Source organism: Hevea brasiliensis, chromosome 6 (genome assembly GCF_030052815.1).
Source record: "Hevea brasiliensis isolate MT/VB/25A 57/8 chromosome 6, ASM3005281v1, whole genome shotgun sequence".
NCBI lineage: Eukaryota > Viridiplantae > Streptophyta > Magnoliopsida > Malpighiales > Euphorbiaceae > Hevea > Hevea brasiliensis.
The window spans coordinates 653214-678791 of NC_079498.1; the positions used below are offsets into that span (position 1 = coordinate 653214).

Sequence of the window (25578 nt, forward strand, 5' to 3'; positions counted from 1 at the left end):
TTATGGCAATTTCTTTATTAATTGGATATATAAATACATATAATATTAAAATAGCATATTACTTCTCTTTTTATATATGAAAAATTAGATAAAATAATTATTATTATTATAATTATCATTATATCCAAGTTGTGGCATTATTATAAATAAATAGTACAAAAACTATTGTAGGATTCTCTTCATTTATTGATCAGTCCCATTTTTGCATGTCATTTTCCCTAACCCCACCACTAATCTCTCTCTCTCTCTCTCTCTCTCTCTCTCAAGGTTGAAAAGAAAGAAGTAGAGAAGAAGGACTTCCTAAAAGACACCAAACCACATTTCAAAAACCAACCATTAAGTAGTGCAAAGCTTTCCCACATAAAGTCTACATATAAACCATCCCTGGGAGAGAATTCAAGGGGTTATTCTCATCACTTCTCTCAAAATATGGGTTTATGGAACTACCATCTAGAGGACAACAATCTTTGCTTTCAAGCTCCCACTTTCATTGAATGGCTCAAGCCATATTCCTCTCCTTCCTCTTCCTCCTCCTCCTCTTCCTCGCTTACCTCATCTTCTTCCTCCTCTTCTTCTTCTGTGACTCAACAAGTTCAGCTCACAAACCCCATGAGCATACTAAAACTTCCTCTCTTGTACCCACAACAACAGCAGCAGCATCAGCAGCCAGAATTTGTGAAAGAAACCATCCAATGCTTACCTCTTCTAAGCAGACTCACAGAGAATAAAGCATTGAAAGAAGAGAATATGGGGGTGCAAGAAACTAGTTTTGGACTTAAAGAAGAGAAAATTGACAAGGTTACAGTGGCTTTGCACATTGGACTGCCTAATAGTAGTGGAGATTCTCAAGTTGAAACCAAAGTTTTTGATCTTAAAGAACAACAACAACAACAACAGCCACCACCCATCAAGAAAAGCTTCCAAGGACACTGCTCTTTCAACACAGAAAGTAGGTTTTGGATCCCAACTCCTGCTCAGATCCTTGTAGGGCCTATGCAGTTTGAGTGCTCCATATGCAACAAAACCTTCAATAGGTACAATAACATGCAGGTTAGTCAATTTTTCTCATATATTTTCCTTAATTTCTTTTCTTCATCTCTATATGCTCTTTTGGACATGAAGGATTTAGTTCTATATAGATTTATCAAGAATGATTATAAATTGTTGGGTATGCATAATCTCTCTCTCTCTCTCTCTCTCTCTCTCTCTCTCTCTTTCTTTTCCTTGGAGTCCATTTTCTTTTTGCCCTGACTCTACATGAATGTTCAAAACTGGGAATCATAAATTGTTGGCGCATAATCCTCTCTCTCTCTCTTTGATTTTTTTTTTTCTTGAATTTATATGATGAGATAATTCTAAAGGTTAATCATATGCACACTGCATGTTTTTCTATCTCTGTAGTTGGTGTTGAGAGAGATAGACTTAGCAAGTGAGAAATTTCTGGGGGAAAGTAGCAGTTCAAGAGATTTTATTCTGTGTGGGGACAAGTAACTAACACAACATATCTGGGTAAAAAGATCATGTAAAGTTGATCCTTTAATCAGTGATTATCGTACATAATTATGAAAAAATTAAAAAAATAATAAAAAAAAGACATAGATCATTATAACACTTTTGCCTTAAAATTAAACCAGCAGAGAGGGACTAAGGATGCAAATTTAGCACTTCTTTTTTTCCCCCTTCATTTCAAATATTTTTAATTTCCTGGTTGTATGATCAGAAGAAAAGATTCAATTCTTGCTTTTCCTCTCTTTTTTCCCAGTTCATCTGATGCAAAACCAAATAATTAAACGTTTTATTTCTGTGATCGGCAGCCAAACTTTGTATTCTCACCCTGCCTATGCTGTGTGTATAATCTACTTATAGTCAAAGTTCATATGTGAAAACTAATGAGTTTTAGTTTAGTCGTGTTAGAATCTTTTTCAGATTGTATGATATCAAATTTGAGTTTCAATTAGAGTCAAATAAAAAAAAATCATATGTGAAGAAGTTTGATATATACTTTATTAAGCCTCACATTGAAATTTCACACTTATAATGCGAAATTTCAAATTTTAGATATACCTTATTCAACTAGAATCATTACATATTTATGTTATTGTAATATATATTCCATTATGATATAATTTGATAAAATGTAAAGCTAATTATAATAGAAATAACTAAATAGATTCAAATTTTGACGTTTAATTTTAATTAACTCAATCGGTACATCTTTTGGTAATTGGAATCAGGGTTGTAGATTAAACTCTTAGTCTTTTTCCCCCCTCACTGTGATATTCCCTTCCCTCAGCTAAGAAAAGGTCTCTTCTCTATCATTGTTTCCCCTTATGCGTGGAAGCTAAGGGAAGAAAGGAAGTTGGGGTAAGTGGAAATCTTATGAAATTAATAAAAGGAGTTAATAATTAAGTAGCACAAAATGATTGAAGAGATGAAAGTGGATGGCAAGATTGTCAAAAGATAGATGCAAAAGGAGATGCGTAAAGAAGCTGAAAATGATTATCTCAGGAGGCAATATAAACTATACAAGTAGTTGAAATTTTATCTAAAGATACATAAAGAGATAAGAAGGACCCCCCCCAAAACCAAGGGAATGGGGAAGGGGGTTTGCTACTTTATTGGATACTCAATCCTTAGCTATAATCAATCCCCCCATTATATTTTTTTATTATTTAAATATTCAAAAATATTTATTTGTTGCTATATATAGTCATTATGATGAACAATCGCCGTAATAATTACAAAAATAGTGAATGAACAAAATATAAAAAGTGGCGTAACTTAATTTAGTGGTCGAAAGTATATTATTCACTAGATAGATACCGGGTTGAGTCTACATAAAGTGCATATGACATTGTTATTAGTGAAATTCCACAGCTATTTAACTAGAATAAATGTATTGTCTTTTTGGAAATGAAATAATATCTGGATTTGCAGATGCATATGTGGGGGCATGGATCTGAATTCAGAAGGGGACCAGACTCACTAAAAGGAACACAACCAGCAGCAATGCTGAGGCTACCATGCTATTGCTGTGCACAAGGGTGCAAGAACAACATAAACCATCCGAGAGCAAAGCCATTGAAAGACTTCAGAACCCTTCAAACCCATTACAAAAGAAAGCACGGAGCCAAGCCATTTATGTGCAGAAAATGTGGGAAGACATTTGCAGTGAAAGGAGATTGGCGAACCCATGAAAAGAACTGTGGAAAGCTTTGGTATTGTACTTGTGGTTCAGATTTCAAGCACAAAAGGTCTCTCAAAGATCACATTAGGTCTTTTGGCAAAGGTCACTCTCCTCATCCTTCTCTTGAAGGTTTTGAAGATGACAAAGAATGCATCACTGGCTCTGAAGAAGATGAATTCGTTCACTAACTAGCTAGCTTGAAAGTGAAACAATGGATCGATCTTTGCCTGTCATGTTCGTTTTTTCGCTTGTTTTTGGAGTTGAAAGCTATATCTATATATATATATATATATAATATCTGCTAATTACGTACCTAAGCTTGTGCTCAGTAACAAAAAATTCTCAAGAGCATCAGAGGCACAGAGGGAGCGGTTTGCTACGGAGCACTTGCTGGGAGATGATGAGCAGAATAATAAAGAAGAAGATTACCTTCTCAAATGGTGATGAAGTTGATGAATTTTCTTCTGTGTGATGAGTACAATATTCAAGGTTTTTGTGATAATCATCTCATCTCCAACATTTAGTGGAGAAAATTTGTCCGCTTCATTGCTAATTAACTGGTAATCTTTTCCATTAATACAGTGATTTTGTTTGTTGTTGTCTACTTATTGTCAGTTTGTGTTTTGATCATTATATATAGAACTTCCTCGCTGAAAAAATGGGCAGATTTCTTTATGAATTTTGTATCAGATTCTAACAGCAATTTAAATTTTAGATTTTATTGTTTTACAGGCGATTTTAATATTGCTAGGTTAAAATAATTTATTAATGTAATTATGATTAAAATTTTGAATTTAAATATTAATTAAAATTAAATAAAAAATATTATTATTGTGTCAACTAAAAGGTGATTCTTAAAAGTAAATTTTCACCTAAAAAGATGTAACCACAAACTTCCTTTGTCTTTTTAGTTGTTGATTATAAGGAGCTGGTAAGACTTTATCCAGAATTGTGAAATCTTCGATTCGAACTCTAATTAAAGTCAATTATGTGTAAAAAAAACTTATTAAATTAATTTAAATATTTAATTTTAATCAATCAACTTTTGCATAATTATATTTAAATTGTTTATGAATTTATAAAATTACATATTTGAATTTTGATTATAATAATAATTTTTTTATAAGCAAAAAATTTTTAAAATATTATAATAATAATTTAAGATATTAAACTTTTGATTTCTCTAATTTGGTATGTGTATTAGCATTACATTTGTTGATTAACTCTTTAATTGCATGGATTTTCCTTAGCCATAGTCCTATACTCAGCATCAAACTCAATAGATGTTTGTCTAATTTTGAATATATCAAATTGATATATATGTGTGTGTGTCCTGATCAAGATCAATTTAAAGGAGCTTAATTTCAAAGAAGCTAGGTAAGATAGAGATCATAAATAGCGAAGAAAAGAGATATAGAAAGCAACAGCCACATAAAATTAATTATAAATAAGAAGGAAATAGCAATAGATATTAATGTGTTGTGTGTAATGTCAAAGGCAAAATGAACAAGTTAACAAGAGTCCAATATGGAGGGCTCACCAAATCAAAACCCAACAACCGATCGATTAGATCGATATAACATCATCAACTGCAGAATGATTAGGCATTAATTATGCTGAAAGGTGAATTCTGTAGTCTTACACTCATGACCATTATTGTCTATCGCTTTGTCTATATAATTTATGGTATATGTAGTGTATAAAGAAAATAAATTGGGTATTACTCAATTTTAAAAGCTTGTTTAAAGAGGAAATATCATTAAAATACTTACATTTTGATTTATGTGGGATATTTAAAGCATAAAGTTTACAAGATTGGACATTTGTAAGTAATCTAATATCGAGACAATGATCAACTTTGATATCGTGTAGAAAAAAAAATACACAAATCTATATATTTAACACTCTTACCTTATATCCGATTGACGTGAGGTGACGAAATTAAGTGAATGCTAACCCATAAAAGGGTTTTTCTTAACCCTGTATGCAAGTGTGAATGTAAGACGTTTACAATCTCATTTTTTCAAACAAGTTACAAAGACTATAATGAAGGAGAGAGATCATGAATTGAAGTTGAAAATTAATTAATTTATTTATATTTTTGTATTATAGTTTCTTTTGAGGTAGGCTTGACCAAATATAAAGTTGAAAAGGAAAAAAATGTGAGAAGGAGTCTTTGATGTTATTTTTTTAGGGTCCTCCACTCTGCTTTGTCGGAGAAGAAGAGGAAAAGCAAGAAAGGGAAAAAAAATAATTTAGGATGAAAAAGCTTTTTGTTGATTTTAATTAAAATTAAAATTTAAAATTTTATAATTTTAAAATAATTTTTAATATTATTAAATTAATACTTAGTAGTAAAACTTCTCTTTTTAATTAATTAACAGCTATAATTAATTAAAATATTTTGCTTTTTCTTTTCTTTTCTTTCTTTTTCTTTGGACGTTGCTTGAAATCAATGAAACATGTTTTTTTTTTGGGTACATTATGATCCATTTTTATGATCTGAAATGTCATTCTTACCTAATAATTTTGCATGGATACAGAAATTTCAAATACTTTGATTATGTTTATAAAGCTTAGATTATAAAATAAATATTTTCATAATTTTTTAATATTATGTTTGGATATAAATAAGGGATTTATATTTGATTTTAGTATAAATTATTAATAAATTATGAATTTCAAATAATATCATTTTACTTATTATTAACTCTTTTAAAGTGAATTTTGAACAATATTATTTTATAAAATATTTTAAATTCATATTCAAATAAAATACTTTTCATATTTGCGAGTTTAATATAAATTCATAATTTAATTAATTAAAAAAAAATTAGTTTGGTGAGATACAATAGTGTTATTAAGACTTAAGAAATGAAAATTTTTTTAAAAATTTTATTGAAAAAACACATTATAGAATTTCAAGTAATGGATCAAAATTCATCGCTAATAAAATTGATTAGCGATAGATTAATAATAAATTAATTACCAATACTTTACTAATTCTTCAAATGAAGAGATTTTCAGCGAAAAAAAAAATTATTGTTAAATTTTTATTTTTTAATTAATTATAAATTTAATGATAGATTATGATCGTTGCTATAAATCTCATTATTAATAGGTTTCAGGGACAAATGTATGAATCCGTCACTGAAAGTCTTATTTTAGCGACAAAAATAAAAAAATAAAAGGGGAAAGAACAGCATTTCCAATATCTGTGTTCAGCCGAAAACCATCTCCCAGGCCTACAATTTTTAAAACGGGAATTACAAGGTCTACCTATAGGCTTCAACCCTAATTAAAGTTTCAAGAAATCCATTCAAAATCAATGCCAAACGTAGAAATCCATCCAAAATGAAATAAATGATGCATATAATTATTGCCTTTTTATTTAATTATAAAATAAAAATATAAATAATATAGTATAATTATATTTTTATTTTTATGTTTAATTTATTTATAGTATTATTAATAAGAAAATAACAATATTAACTGCGATAATTAATCATTAAATCGTATTTGAGAATAATTAATGTGCCTAATTTCGCTATTAAGGTCTTGAGATCTTCAAAATCATACTTAATTTATTATAATTTTTTTAATTTATAATTAAAGATATATTTTTAAATTAATTTTTACATATTAAAATTAAATTTTTTAGTAATTTAAAAATACAATTTTTATATTAATTTAATTTATTTAAAAATAAATTATTTAAAAATGTTTATTAATAAATTTCACTAACTTTGTTTGGTACATTATGCTATCCATTGATAATCATGCCTTGACCTGAAAAATAATGTGTGCATTGCTTATGTATCCAGGTGTTGGTCCATGGAGCCAAGAAGCTGCAGAGTCTCAAAAAGAGAATAATGAAATGAAAAGCCTCCCACTGATGCACGCACACACTAAAACCACATAAACCCTGGAGACTGACTACCCTAATCACCACATGTCAAGGGTTCAGGGCTTTGAAATGCACCCATTTGGACACGTGGCAACTGACTGTAAACCTTAGTATACATGTTGTACTCTTGGGAAGACACAGCAGCTTTGGTGAACATTTTACGTGTCTACATAGGAGGCATATTGTCCTTCTAGTGAGGAAGAGTTCGCAGGTTGTCTCAAATAGCCAGCTAATTGTTGCTTGGAGTTGGGAAATTCCTCTGGCTTAATCAGTGTACAAAGCAAGCAATATGAAGGTCTGTTGTTGCTGCTGCTGCTGCTGTTGCTTCTCTTTCCTTTCTTATTTAGTTTCTGTAGATTGTGATTTAGCCTGCAAGTTTTACTAGGAATTTCACATCCTTCTACTTCTCCAGAAGGGCCAAGATAAGCATTTTCTACACTAAGAAATAGGCTTCATGCTCAATTTTACTGGAATGTCCAATTTAGCCATCTTTAACTTCTTGTAATTAAGAAATTAAATTCAAATTTTAATCTTCTTGATTAATTTTGATAAAAAAATTAAAAATAGTCTAAACATCTCAAAGTTTATGATGTGATTTAAATGAGATATTATATGAGATTTTTAATATAAATAATATAGTTTTTGTTTATCACAACAGAGTTATAAGAGATTATAATTTATGTTTTATAGTTTATTTTAAATTATAAGTTTAGAATTATTATTGGTATTAATAAATTTATTAATTTTAATAAAATTTGATTTTGTTGATTTTGGGAGTTTAAGTTTGATGAATTTTACAAAATTAAGAAAATGGAAAATAAGACGTGTGAATATGAACGCACAACACTAGCTGGTTAATTATTTTGCATGGAAATGTGAAGGTCCATGAAACAAAGTCTCAAGCTCATGCTCCAGCTGCTGATGAAGGAAAAGTGATGACAAGGAAGCAGAAGGCAGAGAACAAGGGACATGACGGAGAACAATCTCCAAAGAAGGCCAAAACCGAAAACGAAAGTGATCGTGCTAATGGGAAAACTAGGGCTGACATTGCTAGAGAGTTTGAGGATTTCTGCAAATCCATTAGAGAGCATCTGTCTGTTGCTCAAATGCGAGAAATATTAGAGTTGAATGACCAAGATTCCTCTGGTTCTGATGGATCTGTTACCACTAAATGGTTAGTTGATCCCTGCTTAATTAGTGCAAGCAATTAACTTGGATTATGCATTAATTATGTTCATTTTGAATAGCCAAGATTTGCTGTTTCTGGGAGCACTAGGGAAATGTCCATTATGCGACTGCAATTTGGAATTTGATGGTAAAAGGTATTCTTGCAAAGGGTTTTATAGTGAGTGGTCTAGTTGCACTTTCAAGACAAGTAATCCACCAAGGAAAGAGGAGCCAATCAAATTACCTGATTCTGTTCTCAACTCCCCTATTGCAGATGGTTTTTTTTTTTTTTTTTCGTCATTCCCCATCATCATGTGTTTTTTCTGCTCATAATGTCTGTCAAAAGTTTGAATCATTTTATGGAGTCCTCTTTGTTCTGCAATTTTTAGTTGCTCAAGAAGTATCAGGACCCCAGCCGCCGGCCTCATCTGGATTTAGGTGCTCCAGCCAAGCCATTTGCTGGAACGATGATTTCTTTATCAGGCCGTCTTTCTCGAACACATGTATGTACTGTTGTTTCCATGGCTCTGTTTCTTGATGTCCATTTGCCATTACTTCAGAAACTGCTTTTCAGAAAGCGCTTTCCCAAAATACAGTTTCTGAGGATCAGTTTAAAAGTCATTAAAAATTGGTTGCAAGTTAAAATAGCAGGTTGGAAACCGCGGCAGCAATGCTAGGTAGACTATTTGTATTATATTTGCATTACATTTCTAATTAGATAAGCATTTTCATTGATCCATGCAGCACTATTGGAAAAAGGTCATTGAGAAAAATGGAGGGAAGGTCTCCAATTCTGTTATGGGTAACTTAATTCATTTCACCTTTGATAAATTAGATTTTGAATTGGTTTGGAATTCAATTCTTGTGTTTATTTCCCTTACCGGCATTTTTGCAAAAATTTCTGTAGGGGTGAATTGCCTAGTTGTTTCACCGGCTGAGCGAGAACGTCGAGGTTCTTCCAAGCTATCAGAAGCAATGTGAGCATAGAAATTTCTTTAGGCTTTATGAATTGAAAAAATATAATATTAACCTCTACATTGAATTCCTTTTGAAGGGAGAGAGGCATACCTGTTGTGAGAGAAGCATGGCTGCTCGAAAGCATGGAGAGGCAAGAACCACAGCCCCTGGAAGCTTTTGATGTTGTCTCTGATCTTACTGTGGATGGTAAAGGAATCCCATGGGATAAACAAGAAGTCAGCGAAGAAAGTCTCGAGTCGCTGGTAGCAGAAGTAAATATAAACTCTTCAACCCTTTTGACTTTTGAGTGATACCTTCTTGCCAATTTTAATCAGAAAACTATCTATGAGTGCAGCTCAAAGTATATGGTAAAAGAGGAGTCCATAAAGACACTAAATTGCAGGAACGAGGTGGGCAGATATTCGAGAGAGATGGGATATTGTACAACTGTGCCTTCTCCCTCTGTGACATGGGACGAGAAACAAATGAGTATTGTGGAAAACCTCTTTAGCATTGTGCTTCTTTCAATCAACTTTCTATGAGTTGCAGATTTATATTTGTGTTTTGGTGCAGATATTGTACAATGCAACTAATCTCTGTACCAGAAAGTAACTTGCATCTATACTACAAGAAAGGGAGAATTGGTGATGGCCCAAGAGCAGAGGAGAGGCTAGAAGAGTGGGAAAATGTGGATAATGCTGTTAAGGAGTTCACAAGGCTCTTTGAAGAAGTTACAGGAAATGAATTTGAGCCGTGGGAAAGGGAGAAGAAGATAGAAAAGAAACAATTAAAATTCTATCCTATTGACATGGTACAGTTTCATCTGTTTCTTATTGGCTTATTCATGTTATATGTTCCAGATTAGTTATGGCTTTTTGCTTGATAGGCTTTTTGTTTCTGTGGATAGGATGATGGAGTTGATGTGAGACAAGGAGGCCTTGGACTTAGGCAGCTGGGAGTTTCAGCAGCACATTGCAATTTGAACCCAAGGTTGCCAATTTTATGAAGATTTTGTGCAGTCAGGAGATTTACCTGTATAAAGCAATTCCCCACTTGTTTCTTGCACATTTAGTCTCAAATTGAGAGCTTGTCTCAACTCTCAACACAGGTATGCCCTGATGGAGATGAGTTTAGATCCCCCTGACCTACCAATGGGGATGCTCACTGATGTCCACTTGAAAAGATGTGAGGATTTCTTCTCACTTCATTTGTATCAACTCTCTCTCTCTCTCTCTCTCTCTCTCTCTCTCTCACACATATGAACAACTGATCACATTCAGGTGAGGAGGTCCTAGTTCAGTTTGTAGAAGCAGTGAAATCAATAAAAGGCACTGGGCAAAAGGCAGAAGCTCTTTGGTCAGATTACAGCCAAAGATGGTTTACTCTTATGCACTCTGCTAGGCCTTTGATCCTCAGGGACTATGAAGAACTTGCAGATTATGTAACCCAATACAGGCGTTTTATTAACTCCACACATATTGCAAGATCTTCAATCAACACTTCTAATCATGGATTTATTTTGTAGGTTGCAGCAGCATTTGAGACTGTCCGGGACATAAATGTGGCCTTGCGTCTTGTGGAAGATATGTCCGGCTCAACCCTTGATGACCCACTGTCGGATCGATACAACAGATTGGGGTGCTCAATTTCTCTACTAGATGAAGATTCTGATAACTATAAAATGATCATGAAGTACCTGGAGAAAACTTATGAGCCAATCAAAGTTGGAGACATTGTGAGAATATATTTGGTCATTTCATGCATTGCTTTCTGCAATTTTGGTCATGTATCTTATTAACTAATTATAATGCATTTATTTTATTTATTTATTTCGACTTAGGATTATGGAGTATCAGTTGAGAATATTTTTGCTGTTGAACCCAGTGCCTGCCCTTCAATGGATGAAATTAAGAAGTTGCCAAACAAAGTCCTTTTGTGGTGTGGTGAGATCTTCAATCGTAATTCATCCTGTTAATCTTCTTTTTTTAACTCTAGGGGTAACTCACTCAATTTCATTGTTTGCTTGCAGGCACTAGAAGCTCAAACTTGTTAAGGCATTTGAAAAAAGGGTTCTTGCCAGCATCTTGTTCTCTTCCTGTGCCTGGTCATATGGTAAAATCAATCAATAGCAAACTATATTTTCGATTACGCAAATATATCTTGGTTTGTAATGAATTGCATTTATCTTGCAGTTTGGCAAGGCAATTGTTTGGTCTGATGCTGCTGCAGAAGCTGCTAGGTATGGTTTTACTGCTGTAGATAGGCCAGAAGGGTTCTTAGTTCTGGCTGTTGTTTCCCAAGGAGATCATATCACTTTGGTTTCAAGCCCACCAGAGGCACGTTGCTTTCCTTCCCTAAATTGCTATTCATTTTAACAAACAAGACTCACGAAAAATTCTGCTACTTCATGACAGGATACAAAATCATTAGACGCGAAGAAGATTGGAGTGAAGGGATTGGGGAGAAAGAAGACGGACGAATCAGAACACTTCCTGTGGGAAGCTGACATCAAGGTTCCTTGTGGTCGCTTGATACCATCAGAGCATAAAGATAGCCCCCTGGAATACAATGAGTATGCTGTCTACGATCCCAAACAGGTACTGATGAAACTCTACCGTTAATACTTTCTTTTCATTTAGCATCCAAGATTCATCTGTATTGGAATTGCAGACAAGAATAAGGTTCCCGGTGGGAATCAAGTATGAGGAGAAGGATGTGGTGATGGACACTGTAGAGTCATAAGTAGAAGAAATGAGCTAAGAAGGCTTTTTGTGCGACCGGGAAGATCTTTGTTTATTGCTTCTGCTGTTCTCCTGCATGGCGGGTATAGAGATACCGGGTACTTGACGGGATTTTAATCAAAGCTCACCAAGAAGTTGATGGATTTTGTTGTATATAATCACCCCTAAACCAAGTTGTAGCCCTAATATGATTGTATGCAATAGTTCTGGTTTTCTGTTAGAACACTCCTTTCATGCAGACACAATCAATAGATTATAAAATAGCAAAATGAAAGGAACATTTGGCAAACAAATACTTCATTTGAGAGGGCAAGAAGAAACCTGATTGCATCAGAAGGAGCCGACTTCATTGGCAACCGCAAAGAGTGCAGTTATTCTAGTGGGAAACCTTGCCATCTTGGGTGTCTCTTCTCTTAGTTTAAAGAATGACTTGGGGGATTATGACAAGCAACTAAACAGATCTAAGCAAGTTAAATATCCAATAAAAAGTTTCTCAGTTTCTTGTGGTCTCGAGGACTTCTCACCAAATCTATATGATGGCCAACTCTTCCATACTTGTGCATAAAAATGGGATTGATAAATTTAGTACACTTTTTTGTAAGAAAAGAACCTCACCTGTCAAAGCTAAAAATAAGAACTTTTTTACTCTATACCAAGAATCAAATACCTGCCCAATACTGGGTCAAATTACACGATAAAAACTCGTACGAGCATGCCTGCCAAAATTAAACTATAGCAGTTGTACAAGAACTAATGAAGGTACAAGAACTAGAGAATAAAGGTACTGGAACTAGAACTGATGGAGGCAAGGTAAGTTCATCCTCCAGCATCACTCGCACAGTTCAAAAGAATTGCAGCAATCAGCTTTAAGTTCTGGCATCATATAGCTATACCTCAAAAGATGAATTTTAATTTATCAGCAATTTCATACTACAGATTGATAAAGGAGGTATGAATGTAAGCCAATTGAAGATTTTTTTTTTCATGGGGGAGAATGGGGAGAAGTTACTGGGAAGGTACAAATGGCTTTGAGCTTCCATATAATGCCAAGGTCGCAAAATACCAAAAGAATATATCTAAGCTGTGAAACAATCAGCAATATAGATTAGTTTACGCAATAGAATTTGAGGAATTCAATGAGGGCAAGTTCAAAACAATAAAAGCAAATTAGAATTGAAATCTTGAAATCATGTTCTAGCCAATTTTACATTTAGAATCGACCTATATTACCTTGGATGGTACAGGGTCAGAATATGAAACATAAATCTCCAACAACTGTTTTTGTTTTGACTTCGTGTGGAAATGATTACAATTACAACAACACAGATTTGAGCTTGAAACAAACGATCTAGCAGGAAAAAATTCATTGATAAATTACCACAGGAGGAAATTTGAAGTCCGAAATGAATGGCATTACCTGAGAACTTTTCATCAAATCATGATAAAAATCATACTCTGCTTCATAATCATGTAACTTAAGCTCGCCCTTTTGATTAGTATGATAATGGTGCTTAGCCAAAGTGGATTTTCCAAAGCCAAATACACTAACTTTGTCGCAAATCCCCACAGCCACCATTACAGCTTGGAAACCAGAAGAGTAATGAAACATGGAACCATCATGTGCAGAGCTCCATTCATCCAACGACTTCTCTGTCTCCTCCACAAACCGTTTCAGGGAGTAGTACTTTACAATCCTCGCACACAACATATCAAAACGTGGATCAGTGACAATCAAAGGCGCCCTGTGAGACAAATTGCAAATGGTATAGTCCAAGAAATGCACAGGTTGACAAACATACATAACCATGGGGACATTAACCCCATATGGGTGACAAAAACACCCTTGTCTCCTGGCACAAAGATGCAATATGTTGCTATTTACAAAGGAAATATTAGTTTTAGACCCAACATGTTGCTGAAATCTCTCTGTCCTCGCATTGTTCAATCTGATAACAATCTCATGGCCATCAATCAACTCCCCATAATCTTTTTGCAACAGAATCCCACTGTTCCCCACTACAGCACAAGAACTGTACTTCCTGTTTGAACCCACCAATCCACTATGCTCATCAATTGGATTCTTTACCAGACCTATCAATTCATTCATTATATCAGGTTGATACCTCTTGGCTCGAGCCCAATCATGCAATACCTTCCTAAAATCTAACCAATACCGATAAAACTGCGGTGACCTAAGCGTTACAGGCACGCCCCTGGATGAGCTAGCTCTGATATCATGGTGATTGAACCTTCTCCAAGTAGCGAAAGTCCTATACCTCCCTTGACTAGCAAAGTTACCTTCTAACAACTGCTCTATTTCTTGTTTTGCTTGAGCTTCACCTATATCAATAGCTGCATATTTTAGCAGTGTAGAGTTGAAAACTGGGACTGGTGGTTGGACTATGACATTGGTTTGGAGCTCAATTGAGCTGAAGCGGCCGCCACGGCGGATTAGGATCCGGCAACTAAGTGTAATAGCAAACACAATCAGAAACAGAATGCTAAAGAGTGGACGGATTGACCTCTTCATTGGCGCAATGAAATCGGCAGCCCAGTTAATGGGTATCCCTACATCCGACCACCACCACCGGATGAAAATTGTATCAGATCCATCTTCACATACAAGAGTTTTTGGCATCCAAAGAAGTGAAAAGAAAAGAAATCAAGAAAGTGGACTAGGAGACATAAATACAATGATGGGTAAGTTTATGGACAAAATACATTTCAAGAACAACAGCAATGATTGACTAAAAGAAGAAACTTTGCAACTTGAACATAAATATTATCTGAATATTTATAAGAAAATTTTGGGTACCCAAATCTTGCAGTGGAAAAGGCTAAAAAAAATGGAAATATAGGAGGTGCTACAAGAAAGTGAAATCGGAATTGCAGATGGGAATAAACTTTGGATGAAAGGCTTGGTAAAGAAATGGGAATTTCATGACTGAGCAGGGTAGCTAAAAAATAGACTTTAAACTTGGGGGCGGTGATTGAGATTAAGAGGAGATAAACTTAAGATCTAAAAAGAGAAAGGTGGGTGATAGAGGGTTTTGTGCCCAGTGATGGTGCCGTCTGGGGGTGGTGGGGAAAAGGAGGAGAGGATGAGAATATATGAGCGTATGAGTAGGGAAATGGCAATGGACGTAAAGGCTTAATAAAAAAAACTATATTTGAAGGTCTGTTGATTCAGGACAGGCCGCTGGTGATTGAAGAAGGAATGATAAAGAGGGGACGGCCTCAATTACATATAAAAATAAATTTTTTTATTAAGGACCAAAAGATATTTTATTAATTTAAAAAAAATATAAAAATAAAGTATAAATTAATATTTTATATTTTTTATAAATAAAATCAATTATTTATATAAAAAAATTCAAAATTTTTTATAAAGGGTGTAAATTGGTCTCACTTCACTCTTATATTCAGTAATTTTTTCTGAATATTATCAAATAATTTCTAAATTTAAATCTTTATCATTTGCAAAGCCCTATTCTTCAAAAATAATATAAATCACCTTATCATTATTTATATTTGCACTAAAAGTTATCTAATTATTTGTACTAAAGTGCATTGGATGAAAAAAAAAAAAAAACTCCTTATTAAAGAAGAATAACTCAATGAAAGGATGGACAATTCATTTGGGAATCTAACAATTTGATTAAAATAAAATTTTCATCACTTTTTATGTCAATTTTGAAAAAATAAACTAAAAACATAAAAATGTTAACAATATCAAATTGATTAAATATTTATTTTGCAATGTTAAATAAATAATGGGCAAATAATAAATGATTTGCCCCCACTAACTAAAATTTTTTAGTCCACCACTATAAGATGAAAGTAGAGCAATAAAATTAGATAAGGATGGACAATTAGGTACATTATTAAAAAAAATTATCTTTCCATACACTTAAATACAAAAATTTGAAAAATTTATCGCTAAAATTATTTAACATAATTAAAAGTATATTACTTATTTAACAGAATTAAATTTGAGTCTTTATTTTTTTAATTTTCTTACTAAAAAAATCCCTAAAATGTAAATATTTCTAGTGGCAAGTTGAAAATGATTGGTACTTGAGAAATGGAATTTGCTCTTGTTTTCTTTTTAGGGACCACTTGACAAGGCAAATGACTAGAAGTTTGTTGGGTAATGAGGCATGGGTGATTATTGCAAAGAAAACCTTCTTTCTTGATGAGTGATGACAACAATTTAAGATTTAATTGGTTTAACAATGACTTAATAGACAACACCTTTCCTAGACCTAAAATTCAACCTCTCATCTAGTTTAATCACCTTTGGAATCTACAATTCCATTCAACAAGAAAAATTAAAAAATAAAATAAAAACTTTGGAATCAATAGCTTTGTTGCCAATTGCTCTCCCATTTCTTAGTCATCAAAGTTTTAATCTTTAAAGTCAATTTGGTGTCTTTTTCATAATATAAAATAATTAAAATTTAAATTTAATAATTTTAATATTTAAAATTTAATTTTTAAGTTTAACTATAAGTATTGAAAATATTAATTTAAAACTTTCTAATTTTGTTAATTTTTATGCATAGAATTTTTTTCTTATCAATTTGAAAAATAAATTTAATATTATATAAAAAATTAATTTATAATATACCTAACTATAATAAAAATAAATAAATATTCATTTCTTAAAAATTATTTTCTTTTTCATTTTAGTGGAATAAAAAGAAACCTTATCAAATAAGTTAATTACACTTTAAAAAACCTCTTTCATGATTAAGAAATAAAAAAGTCATGCATATCCCCCGAGGCCCGTAGTAAGCCTAACTGTTCATTTACCCAATTCTAAGGCCCATTTGGGCCCAATATCAAGAAAACAAACGGACAGAGTCCGGCCATAAAATGGACTTTCCAACGGGGAGTTTTCGACTCACCCGACCTGTAAACATAATAAATACTCAATTGGGGAGCTCAGCTCACCCTCCACATACTCATATCCTCATAAAAATAAATGGGAGCTCAGCTCCCTCATCTAATCCATCAAACATGCATATCATTATACGTTTACAGGTCCAACATGATAATAATATTACAGACCATAATCAAATAAATACTTCTAACACATGCGGAAATTCTAGGAGTAAATAAAATTACACAAATATTGATAAACAACCTGCGAAGGAGAAAAGCAGGTTAACCAAAATAAAATCCTCCTGTAGCCTGAAAAAAATATTGAACAGGAATGAGCGTTCGACTCAGAGAGTAAAATATCAATTTTAACCATAATCTCTATAACTATCTAAAACTAATGCAACATGTGGAATGAAGTGCAACATCAGCAATAAATTCACATCATAGCATCAAAAAGGTAATTTGGAGCACTCACACACCCTGTAGTATCAATCATAACATATGGGAGCTGATCCCTATACACTCTCTTAAATCCAACTCGTGCCAAAAATTATTCAAGCTCGGACTTCCACTTAATAACCAAATCGAGGGTCCCAATGAATTACTCAAGCCGTGACTACCTCGAAGGATCGGGTCCCAATGAATTACTCAAGCCGTGACTACCCGTCCTATCCATAGTCCACACCACATCACACGCACGCCAACGCACGCTTGCTCCAAATTACCACAACAACATCCATGGCACATCAACAGTTATGAATGTAACATAAATCGTGCCTAGAGTTTAACTACATAAATATATGCATATAAGTGATGCATGGGCATGCTTGAACATATAATAATATCGAAATTACAATTAAAATTAATATTCTACTCACAGACTTGACGGTGGTCACTGAGGCGGCTGAACGGAGGAAGAAGGCTGTCCCGGCTCACCTGACAATTTTTATTACAATCATTTAATAAATTTGACTCAATACAAGCAAAGAAAAGACCAATACGTCCTAAGTCGTGCCGAAAATCCGGCAGAGTCTCCCCTATACCTAGGACCTACCCAACCTGCAAAAGGGCTCAAAATACACTTCTATACTCACAATCCATATATCCACAACTCAATCACATCACATAGCCCCTCCTGGGCCCATCAAATCAATCATCCATCACAATATGTAAAATTTCAATTTAGTCCCTATAATTGACCATTTTTGCAAAAACTGCCCAAATCAGCTCTAAAAATTCTAAAACTTTGCCCCGCGTTCCTTAGCAATATTACTAACCTATTGCAAAAAGAATCATAATTTTCTAAGCTACCACAAATATTTTACGGATTTTTAATCCTATTTAAGCACTAGAAAATTACGTAAAAACAAGGTTCGGGTTTACCTTTGCCGATTCCGACTTAGGCAACGCTCGGGATGCCCGACAATGGTGGGGTAGCCAAAACCTCGATCAATTCGGAGACTTTTCCAGTGGTAGTGCATGCGTAGGAAATTCACAGATCCGGACAACTGTCGAATTTACGCGAATTGAGGATACCTACACGAAGCCCAATAATAATATATAAAAAATCAGGGGTGTTACATTAATATACAGCAATAACATAAATAATTATTGCTAATAACATATGAAAAAAAATATATATGATAACAACTATTATTGTTATTAAAATTTTTTTATAATACTCAATTCAACTCAACTAAGTATTTGTCTCAAAAATTTAGAGTCGACTATATAGATTCATTTTCTTCACTTTAAACGATTTAAAAATTTTTTTATAATAATAATTATTAATATCAATATTTTTTTTACAATTATTATAATTTTATTATAAAATATTTATGATCATAATTTTATAATAATAACATAAAATAATTTATATATTGTTATCATAGTTTGTTTTTTTTTTTAAAAAAAACGAGCAGTAATTTGCTGAGTCTGATCATAATTATGATATGTATATTTTGAAACGCGCTTTATAGTTCTTGTCAAGGCCTGCATTTTCTACAAAATGTTGCCATCACTAATTGTGCTAACCAATTGCTATGAATGTGCCACGTAAATTCCAACACAATTTTCACTGAAACTTTTTGTCGGAAGTTCACTTCAATTTCCTATTTCACATTTTTTTCAAGTAATTATTAAAAAAACCTCTCTCAAAATATATTTAATTTCAAATAATATTAAAAATTAATTTCAAATTAATTTTAAAACTCCAAAATAACTTTTTCACAAAATTTTTAATTGCATTTAAAATTGTAATTTTTCCAAAAAAGCTGTTTTTTAAATTTTAATTTCAATTTCACATGAGACTTCTTTTATTAAGGGTGTTTGGTTCAGATTCGATTAGGAGTCTGTCTAAAAATTAAAATTGAATCGAAATTTTGATATGGTTGTAGTTCAGTTTTTCATTGTATATAATATATATTTGAGCTATTTATTAATTATATAATATTTAATTATAAAATATAAATATAATTATGAATTAACATATATATAATATTATTATATATTTATAGTTAAAAATTATATAGTAATTTAATAATAATAATAATAATAATTAAACAGACACTGAAAATTAAGTAAACACAATTGATGATAATGTATATATTATATTTTTATTCTTAATTTTGAAGAAAATAAGAGAAAAATTAGGCATTAATTTGTGTCCTTAATGGTGCAATATACATTTTCCAATGAACTGCCTCAGTTAGTGCCTTGTGTAGCCACATGAGACTCCAATTATTAAAGCCAATTTAACATTATTACATGGTAATACAAGATACCCTCCAGTTGATTAGTTCAGAATCAAATGCTACACCATTAATAATAGTTTAATCTTTCTTAACTAATTAATTTTAGTCATTAATATCAAAGCTTAATATTTTCCTACTTAATTACTATGAAACAAAGATTTACAAGTCAAACTATTATCATCAATATAATTTTTTTTTTAATAATTAAAAATTATAAATCTGAATTATTTAAAAAAAAGTTGAATTAATATTTATAGTTTAATCGAGAAAAATAACTCTTAATTTATATTTTAAAAAATATTATTTTAAAGTTACAAGTAATTTGGGCCAATAGCCCGGAAGTCTCATTAATATTTTTAAAAAATATTATTTTAAATTGTATCTTTTAATGATTAATAAGCATATTGTATAATATAATAATATAAGTATATTATATAATATAAATTTTAATTATATAATATAAAATTTAATTAGTTATTAATTATATTATCTTTAATTATTTATTATATAATTATAATTATGAATTAAGCACGTATATGGTAAAATAATATATTTATAATTAAAAATTATAAAATAATTTAATATAATGTAATACCCCTAATTTTTAAATTTATTATTTTATGAATAAATATTAATATTTTATTTTATTTAAATTTTAAGAAATTATTTAAAATTTTTCGAATTTTAGAAATCGGTTCGATTTTTTAAAAATATAAAACTTTGATGACTTTTAAAAATTAATTTAAAAATCGCGTGGCAAAATTAAAAATATATTTGGACTTTAACAATTTTTTTAAGTTTTCTAGAATTTTTTCGAAATTTTTGGGCCTCGTTTTCGGTTCTAAAGAAGAGTAAAAATTTAAAATTTTGTATCCTGAATCGGACCGGTCAAATCGAACCGGATCAGATCAGGCCGATCAAATCGGACTGGCCATTTCTTTTTCTTCCTCCTTCCTCGCACGCGCCCAACGCTTCCCCTTCCTCTCCCGTTTTCTCTCTTCTCTCTCATCCTCTCGCTGCCCCACTGCCGCCCCAGCCTTCCCAGCTCGCCGGCGCACCGCCCCAGCCTGTCCCCCTCAACGGCCGTCGCCTGAGGCACCGGGAAAACGCGCCTAAAGATGCCCCAACGGGCAGCGCGCCGATTCGGCTTCTCGGGCCGATTCCGGCTGATCCGACCATCAATTAGACTGGGTCTTGTGCCAAACCTCATATACACCTCGAGAGCTTTCCATAGACACCAAGAACACCAAAATCCATCGAGCGGTTTGCCCAATTTTTGTCTGAGAAGTTTTAGCCCATTTTAATTTTTGGGCTAAATTTCTCGCAAACCGTGAACCCCACGAGAAAATTGAGAGTACTGGAGCGCTCCACTCGTCGAGCGCTTCGCGGCAATACCAATTTCAAAATTTTCTGACACCGTTTTCGGTGGGTCTCGTGAAATTTCGTAGTATTTTTCTGAGTACTAAATAAGTTTAGAAAATTTCGTAAAAATTATATACTAACCCCCGTATTGTGGGCTTCGTGTAGGTACCTTCAATTCGTGGAAATTCAACGGTTGTCCTAGTTTGTAAATTTCGGGCCAGATAGACAGACTACATAAAAAATCTTGAAATTTAGTCGATATTTTGGCTGCCCCACCATGTCAGTCGTCCCGAGCGCATTCCAGGGGTCGGAATCGATATAAGTAAACCGGAACCTTACTTTTTCTTAATTATTTAGTGCTTGAATTAGATTAAAAATCTATAAAATATTCGTGGTAGCTTAAAAAATTATAATTCCTTTTGCATTAACTTAGTAATATTGCTAAGGACCGCGGAGCAAAGTTTTAGAATTTTTAGAGCTCATTTGGGTAGTTTTTGCAAAAGCGTTAATTGTAAGGACTAAACTGTAATTTTTTATATTATGATTGTTGACTGTTTGGAGGGGCCCAGGAGGGGCTGTGTGATGTGATTGAGTTATGGGTGTGTGGCTTGTGGATTTAGAAGTGCGTTTTAAGCCCTTTTGCAGGTTGGGTAGGTCCTAGGTATAGGGGAGACTCTGCTGGATTTTCGGCACGACTTAGGATATCTTTGGTCTTTTTTTAGTTTGTATTGAATAACATGTATTAAATAATTGTAATAAAATTACCAGGTGAGCAGAGACAGGTGAGCCGGGACAGCCTTCCTTCTTCGCCCAGTCGCCACAGTGACTTCGGTTAAGTCTGTGAGTAAAATATTAATTTTAATTGTAATTTTGATATTATTATATGTTCAAATATGCCCATGTATCACTTATAAATATGTATATATGTAGTTAAACACTAGGCACGTTTTATATTGCATTCATAATTGTTGAAGTGCCATGGATGTTGTTTGGGGTAATTTGAAGCTGTGTGTGTGTGTGTGTGGCGTGTGTGTGGTATGGTATTGGATATAGACAGGACGGGTAGACACGGCTTGAGAGACACTCGCTGGGACCCGGTCATTCGGGGTAGACACGGCTTGAGAGACACTCACTGGAACCCTGCATTTGGTTTATTAAGTGAAAGGCCGACTTGAGAGACACTCGCTAGCAGAGGTTGGATTAAGAGGGCTGTATAGGGGATCAACTCCTATATATGTATTACTTGACAGTGTTAGATGTGTGAGTGCTCCAAATTGCCTTTTTGCTGTTATGATATGAAAATATTGATAATATTGCATTTCACTCCACATATTACATTAGTTTTAGATAGCTATAGGAATTATGGTTAAAATTGATATTTTACTCTCTGAGTCGAACACTCACTCCTGTTCATTTAATTTTTTCAGGCTACAGGAGGATTATTTGTTGTGGCTAACCTGCTCTTCTTCTTCGCAGGTCCTTTGATAGTACTTAATGTATTCTGTATAATTGAGTTAAATTTTTAGACTCCGCATGTTTTAGAAGCACTTATTTTTATTTGGGCCTGTATTATAAAAATTATGTTGGACCTGTAATATTATTAACTGTATGCATGATGAGATTGGATGAGGGAGCTGAGCTCCCATTTGAGTTATGACTTTTTATTATATGGAGGGTGAGCTGAGCTCTTCAATTTATTATATATTGTGTTTATAGGTCGGGTAAGTCAAAAACTCCCCGTTAAATGGTTCATTTTATAGCCGGACTCTGTCCGGTTGAATTCTTGAAATTGGGTCTAAATGAGCCTTTGATTTGAGTTGAGGAATAATTAGACTTATTACGGGCCTCGGGAGCTTTAGACTGGCCCAAGTTTTAGTGCCAGTCCCGCCCATAGGTTGAGTCATGACAATTTATATCTAAAATAATAAAAAAATGTAAATAAATTATATATATATATACACACACACACACAGTTCTCAGTTCGATTTTAATTTAATTTTAATAAAATTTCAACTTAATTCTTAATAAAAATCAAAATTAAAATAATACATTAAAATAAATTTAATTTAATATAATTTTTTAATTTAGTTCAAAATCTCAAAAATCATGCATAGCCATATTTATAACACATCTAATAGACTCAAATTCGATTCCTCACTCGTTTAATCCTCTGCTTAATAAGAAAGCAAGATAACTAAAGAATTAATCACTTTGTATTAGAAAGGCTTTTATATTTATTAAATTAATAATTCAAGTGTAACTTGATGATCACTTCTGTCCAATGTACCAAAATCATTTTTGGAGAGTGGACTTTTGAATTGAATGGGTTTTGTTCCTTCTATCGTTTGGCTTGTTAAGTAATTTCATGTGGCTTTGAAGGATGAATTGTGTTGGGCAGACGCGTGGATACACTTCAATGAATACCTTACAAACTGAGCGAAATACATCATAAAAAAAGCCGATTAAAATTGCCATTGACTTTACATGCATCACACAATAACATCCCTCCGGCCACCACTCCACTACCGACCCAACATCCCGCCGGACCGGCTACGTTGTTACCAGCCGCCGGACGACAACGTTATCAAATTTCATTCAATACCCTAAATTCCAAATCACACAGAGAAACATAAATCAAATTTCTTTTTTCTTCCCCCTTCTTAATTTCAAATTTTCTCCAGCTTCTCTGCCTTCACCACAGGATTGGCCTTAGCAATCTGCTCTTTGCCCATAGCCTTAAAATCAAAGGTGCAAGCATGCTGCTCCGGGTACCTGTGCGTCCCGCAGAACATCATCCCACACCTGCACTTAAATCCCGTAAGCCCCACGCGCTTCCTGCACGTCAAGCACCTGTTTGGCCGCACCGCAGGTGTCTCCTTCTTATCATCCACGGCCGCCGCCGAAGCAGGCTGACTGCTGCTGATCTCAGGCAGATCAACAGCCATCGGAGACGAAACAAAAACTGATGCAGTCGACGATGAGGACGAGGATGGTGATGACGGCGATGAGGTGGAAGCTAGGGTTTGATTCAAGACGAGCTTGGCGTTGGAGGATTGCTGCTCTTTGAGTTGGAGATCGCAGTAACATTTGGAGCAGAGGTTTTGGGTGGCCGGACTCCCAAAGAATCCGCAGTTGTTGGCGCAGAGACGCTGTGCTTGACATCTATGCTCTTCCGCCATTTCTATCGCTTCAAATTCCTTCCAAAACTGGCCCAAAAAAATCACAAAATTAGCTTAAAAAATACAGAATTTTGAACAAAATTCATCACAACAGAAATAAATAGATGCGGAAAAAAATCAAAATTTTACCTGATTTGAGATATGCTGATTAAGGGGATTGCTGGGTGTGTGTGTTGTGAAGGTGAGAGAGAGAAAATTAAATAAAAGAAAAGAAAACGACAGGAATCCGTCGTTTTTGAATTGGGTTGAGAAAGAAAGAAAAATTGATGGGAAATGGAATCAAATTAAACAGAAACCCAAAAGAAAAGCACCTCCACAAAGCATAAATATAAAGAGAAGGAGAAGAGGAGGGCGATTCCTGACTGGTTATTTGGACCTTTGCCTGAAGATTCCACACACCTTCTCTCTTTCTCTCTCTCTCTTTTTTAAATTTCCCTTTTTTTCCTTTTCTTTTTCTTTTCTACCAAACGAACGCTGTTTCTCTCTCTAATTAACGCGTTAAGTAAACGAGTTTTTAGGGAGCCATTGAAAAAAAAAAAAAAAAAACTTCTGGAAGCCGTTTAAGCTGCGTCAAACCATTCTATTAACACACGCCAGTTTCGACTTTTTCCGCTCTATATAAAAATAAGTTTAATCCTTAAAAAAAAAGTTTAACGATATTTAAATATATGTGGTTAATATTAATTTATTTTTATATATAATAATAAATTTATTAATTTTAATATATATACTATTCACCTTAAATCGAGTTAAAAAAATTATTACTTAATGAAAAATTAAATATAACAATTAAATTATCAGAGCAGAAGTTTGTTTAAGCAATTTAGATCGAATAGAAGGGCGCTTGAATAATTCGAACTGACCAGAACCTAAACCGAGCATAAAACTATTAAGAAAAAAGAATAAAGTCATAAAACTGACTTGTCAGTAATGTCAATCAATAATAAGATTGAATTTTTAGAAAGAAATCTCATAATATTAATTAAATATTTAAAATTCATGCAATTTATCATATATATTTATAATAATTATTTAAATATTTAATTTATAAATATGAAAAATAATTATTAATTAAGTATATTTATTTTGATAAATTTTTTATAAAACACTCTATCATTATTTCTTTTTTACTCCCAATCAATAAATTTTAGCTTGAGCGTCAGTGTAGCCGGTTAAATGGCCACCGACCTCACTATCTTATTATTTTACAGACTTACTTGAAGTTTATTTAGCACTTGAATTGATTTTTAAAGGCTCACAATAACATCATATATATAAAAATTTATATATTTATATATAAGGGACGTACAATTCACGTGAGAAAGTGTCAAGAGTTGATAGCTGTTGATTTCGCAGAGATGCTCTGTCAGTTATCTCCTTAGAGGTCCCAAAATCAAATTGAAAGAAGCTCAACTGAAATTCAATTTAAAATAAAAAA

General features: G+C 33.1%; 4 protein-coding genes across 5 annotated transcripts; 2 read left to right on the top strand and 2 right to left on the bottom strand.

The window, feature by feature from the left end:
* Window positions 1–309: 309 nt before the first annotated feature.
* LOC110649317 (zinc finger protein WIP3) lies at window positions 310–3789 on the top strand. The gene is made up of 2 exons (XM_021803835.2): window positions 310–1050; window positions 2938–3789. The coding sequence occupies exons 1-2, from the start codon at window positions 430–432 to the stop codon at window positions 3373–3375; spliced, it is 1059 nt and encodes a 352-aa protein (XP_021659527.2). The 5' UTR covers window positions 310–429; the 3' UTR covers window positions 3376–3789.
* Window positions 3790–7253: 3464 nt separating this feature from the next.
* On the top strand, window positions 7254–12468 carry LOC110649318 (protein ADP-ribosyltransferase PARP3-like). Its single transcript, XM_058148125.1, is given in 19 exon segments — window positions 7254–7389; window positions 7976–8268; window positions 8342–8537; window positions 8651–8764; window positions 9006–9063; window positions 9169–9238; window positions 9316–9490; window positions 9574–9707; window positions 9792–10029; window positions 10126–10189; window positions 10192–10252; window positions 10327–10403; window positions 10499–10659; window positions 10744–10953; window positions 11059–11161; window positions 11248–11330; window positions 11411–11554; window positions 11633–11815; window positions 11889–12468. Coding segments are annotated over 19 exon segments (2442 nt in total). The 5' UTR covers window positions 7254–7383; the 3' UTR covers window positions 11961–12468.
* A 109-nt stretch (window positions 12469–12577) lies between these two features.
* LOC110649321 (beta-1,6-galactosyltransferase GALT29A-like) lies at window positions 12578–15172 on the bottom strand. 2 transcript variants are annotated; one of them, XM_058148123.1, is made up of 2 exons: window positions 13377–15172; window positions 12578–13040 (listed from the first exon to the last, which is right to left on the bottom strand). In XM_058148123.1, the coding sequence occupies exons 1-2, from the start codon at window positions 14595–14597 to the stop codon at window positions 12942–12944; spliced, it is 1320 nt and encodes a 439-aa protein (XP_058004106.1). In that variant the 5' UTR covers window positions 14598–15172; the 3' UTR covers window positions 12578–12941. The 2 variants fall into 2 exon arrangements, with proteins under 2 accessions (XP_058004106.1, XP_058004107.1); XM_058148124.1 differs by having other exon boundaries at window positions 12578–12846; window positions 13377–15171.
* An 8238-nt stretch (window positions 15173–23410) lies between these two features.
* LOC110647125 (zinc finger A20 and AN1 domain-containing stress-associated protein 3) lies at window positions 23411–24631 on the bottom strand. Its single transcript, XM_021800809.2, has 2 exons — window positions 24270–24631; window positions 23411–24167 (listed from the first exon to the last, which is right to left on the bottom strand). The coding sequence occupies exon 2, from the start codon at window positions 24138–24140 to the stop codon at window positions 23628–23630; it is 513 nt and encodes a 170-aa protein (XP_021656501.2). The 5' UTR covers window positions 24141–24167; window positions 24270–24631; the 3' UTR covers window positions 23411–23627.
* Window positions 24632–25578: the final 947 nt, after the last annotated feature.

Coding starts and splice junctions, on each gene's coding strand:
- LOC110649317 (XM_021803835.2), top strand. CDS start 430: ATGGGTTTATGGAACTACCATCTAGAGGACAACAATCTTTGCTTTCAA. Junction 1,051..2,937: donor ATAGGTACAATAACATGCAG/GTTAGTCAATTT, acceptor CTGGATTTGCAG/ATGCATATGTGGGGGCATGG.
- LOC110649321 (XM_058148123.1), bottom strand. CDS start 14,597: ATGCCAAAAACTCTTGTATGTGAAGATGGATCTGATACAATTTTCATC. Junction 13,041..13,376: donor ATTTGATGAAAAGTTCTCAG/GTAATGCCATTC, acceptor ATTGTTTCACAG/CTTAGATATATTCTTTTGGT.
- LOC110647125 (XM_021800809.2), bottom strand. CDS start 24,140: ATGGCGGAAGAGCATAGATGTCAAGCACAGCGTCTCTGCGCCAACAAC.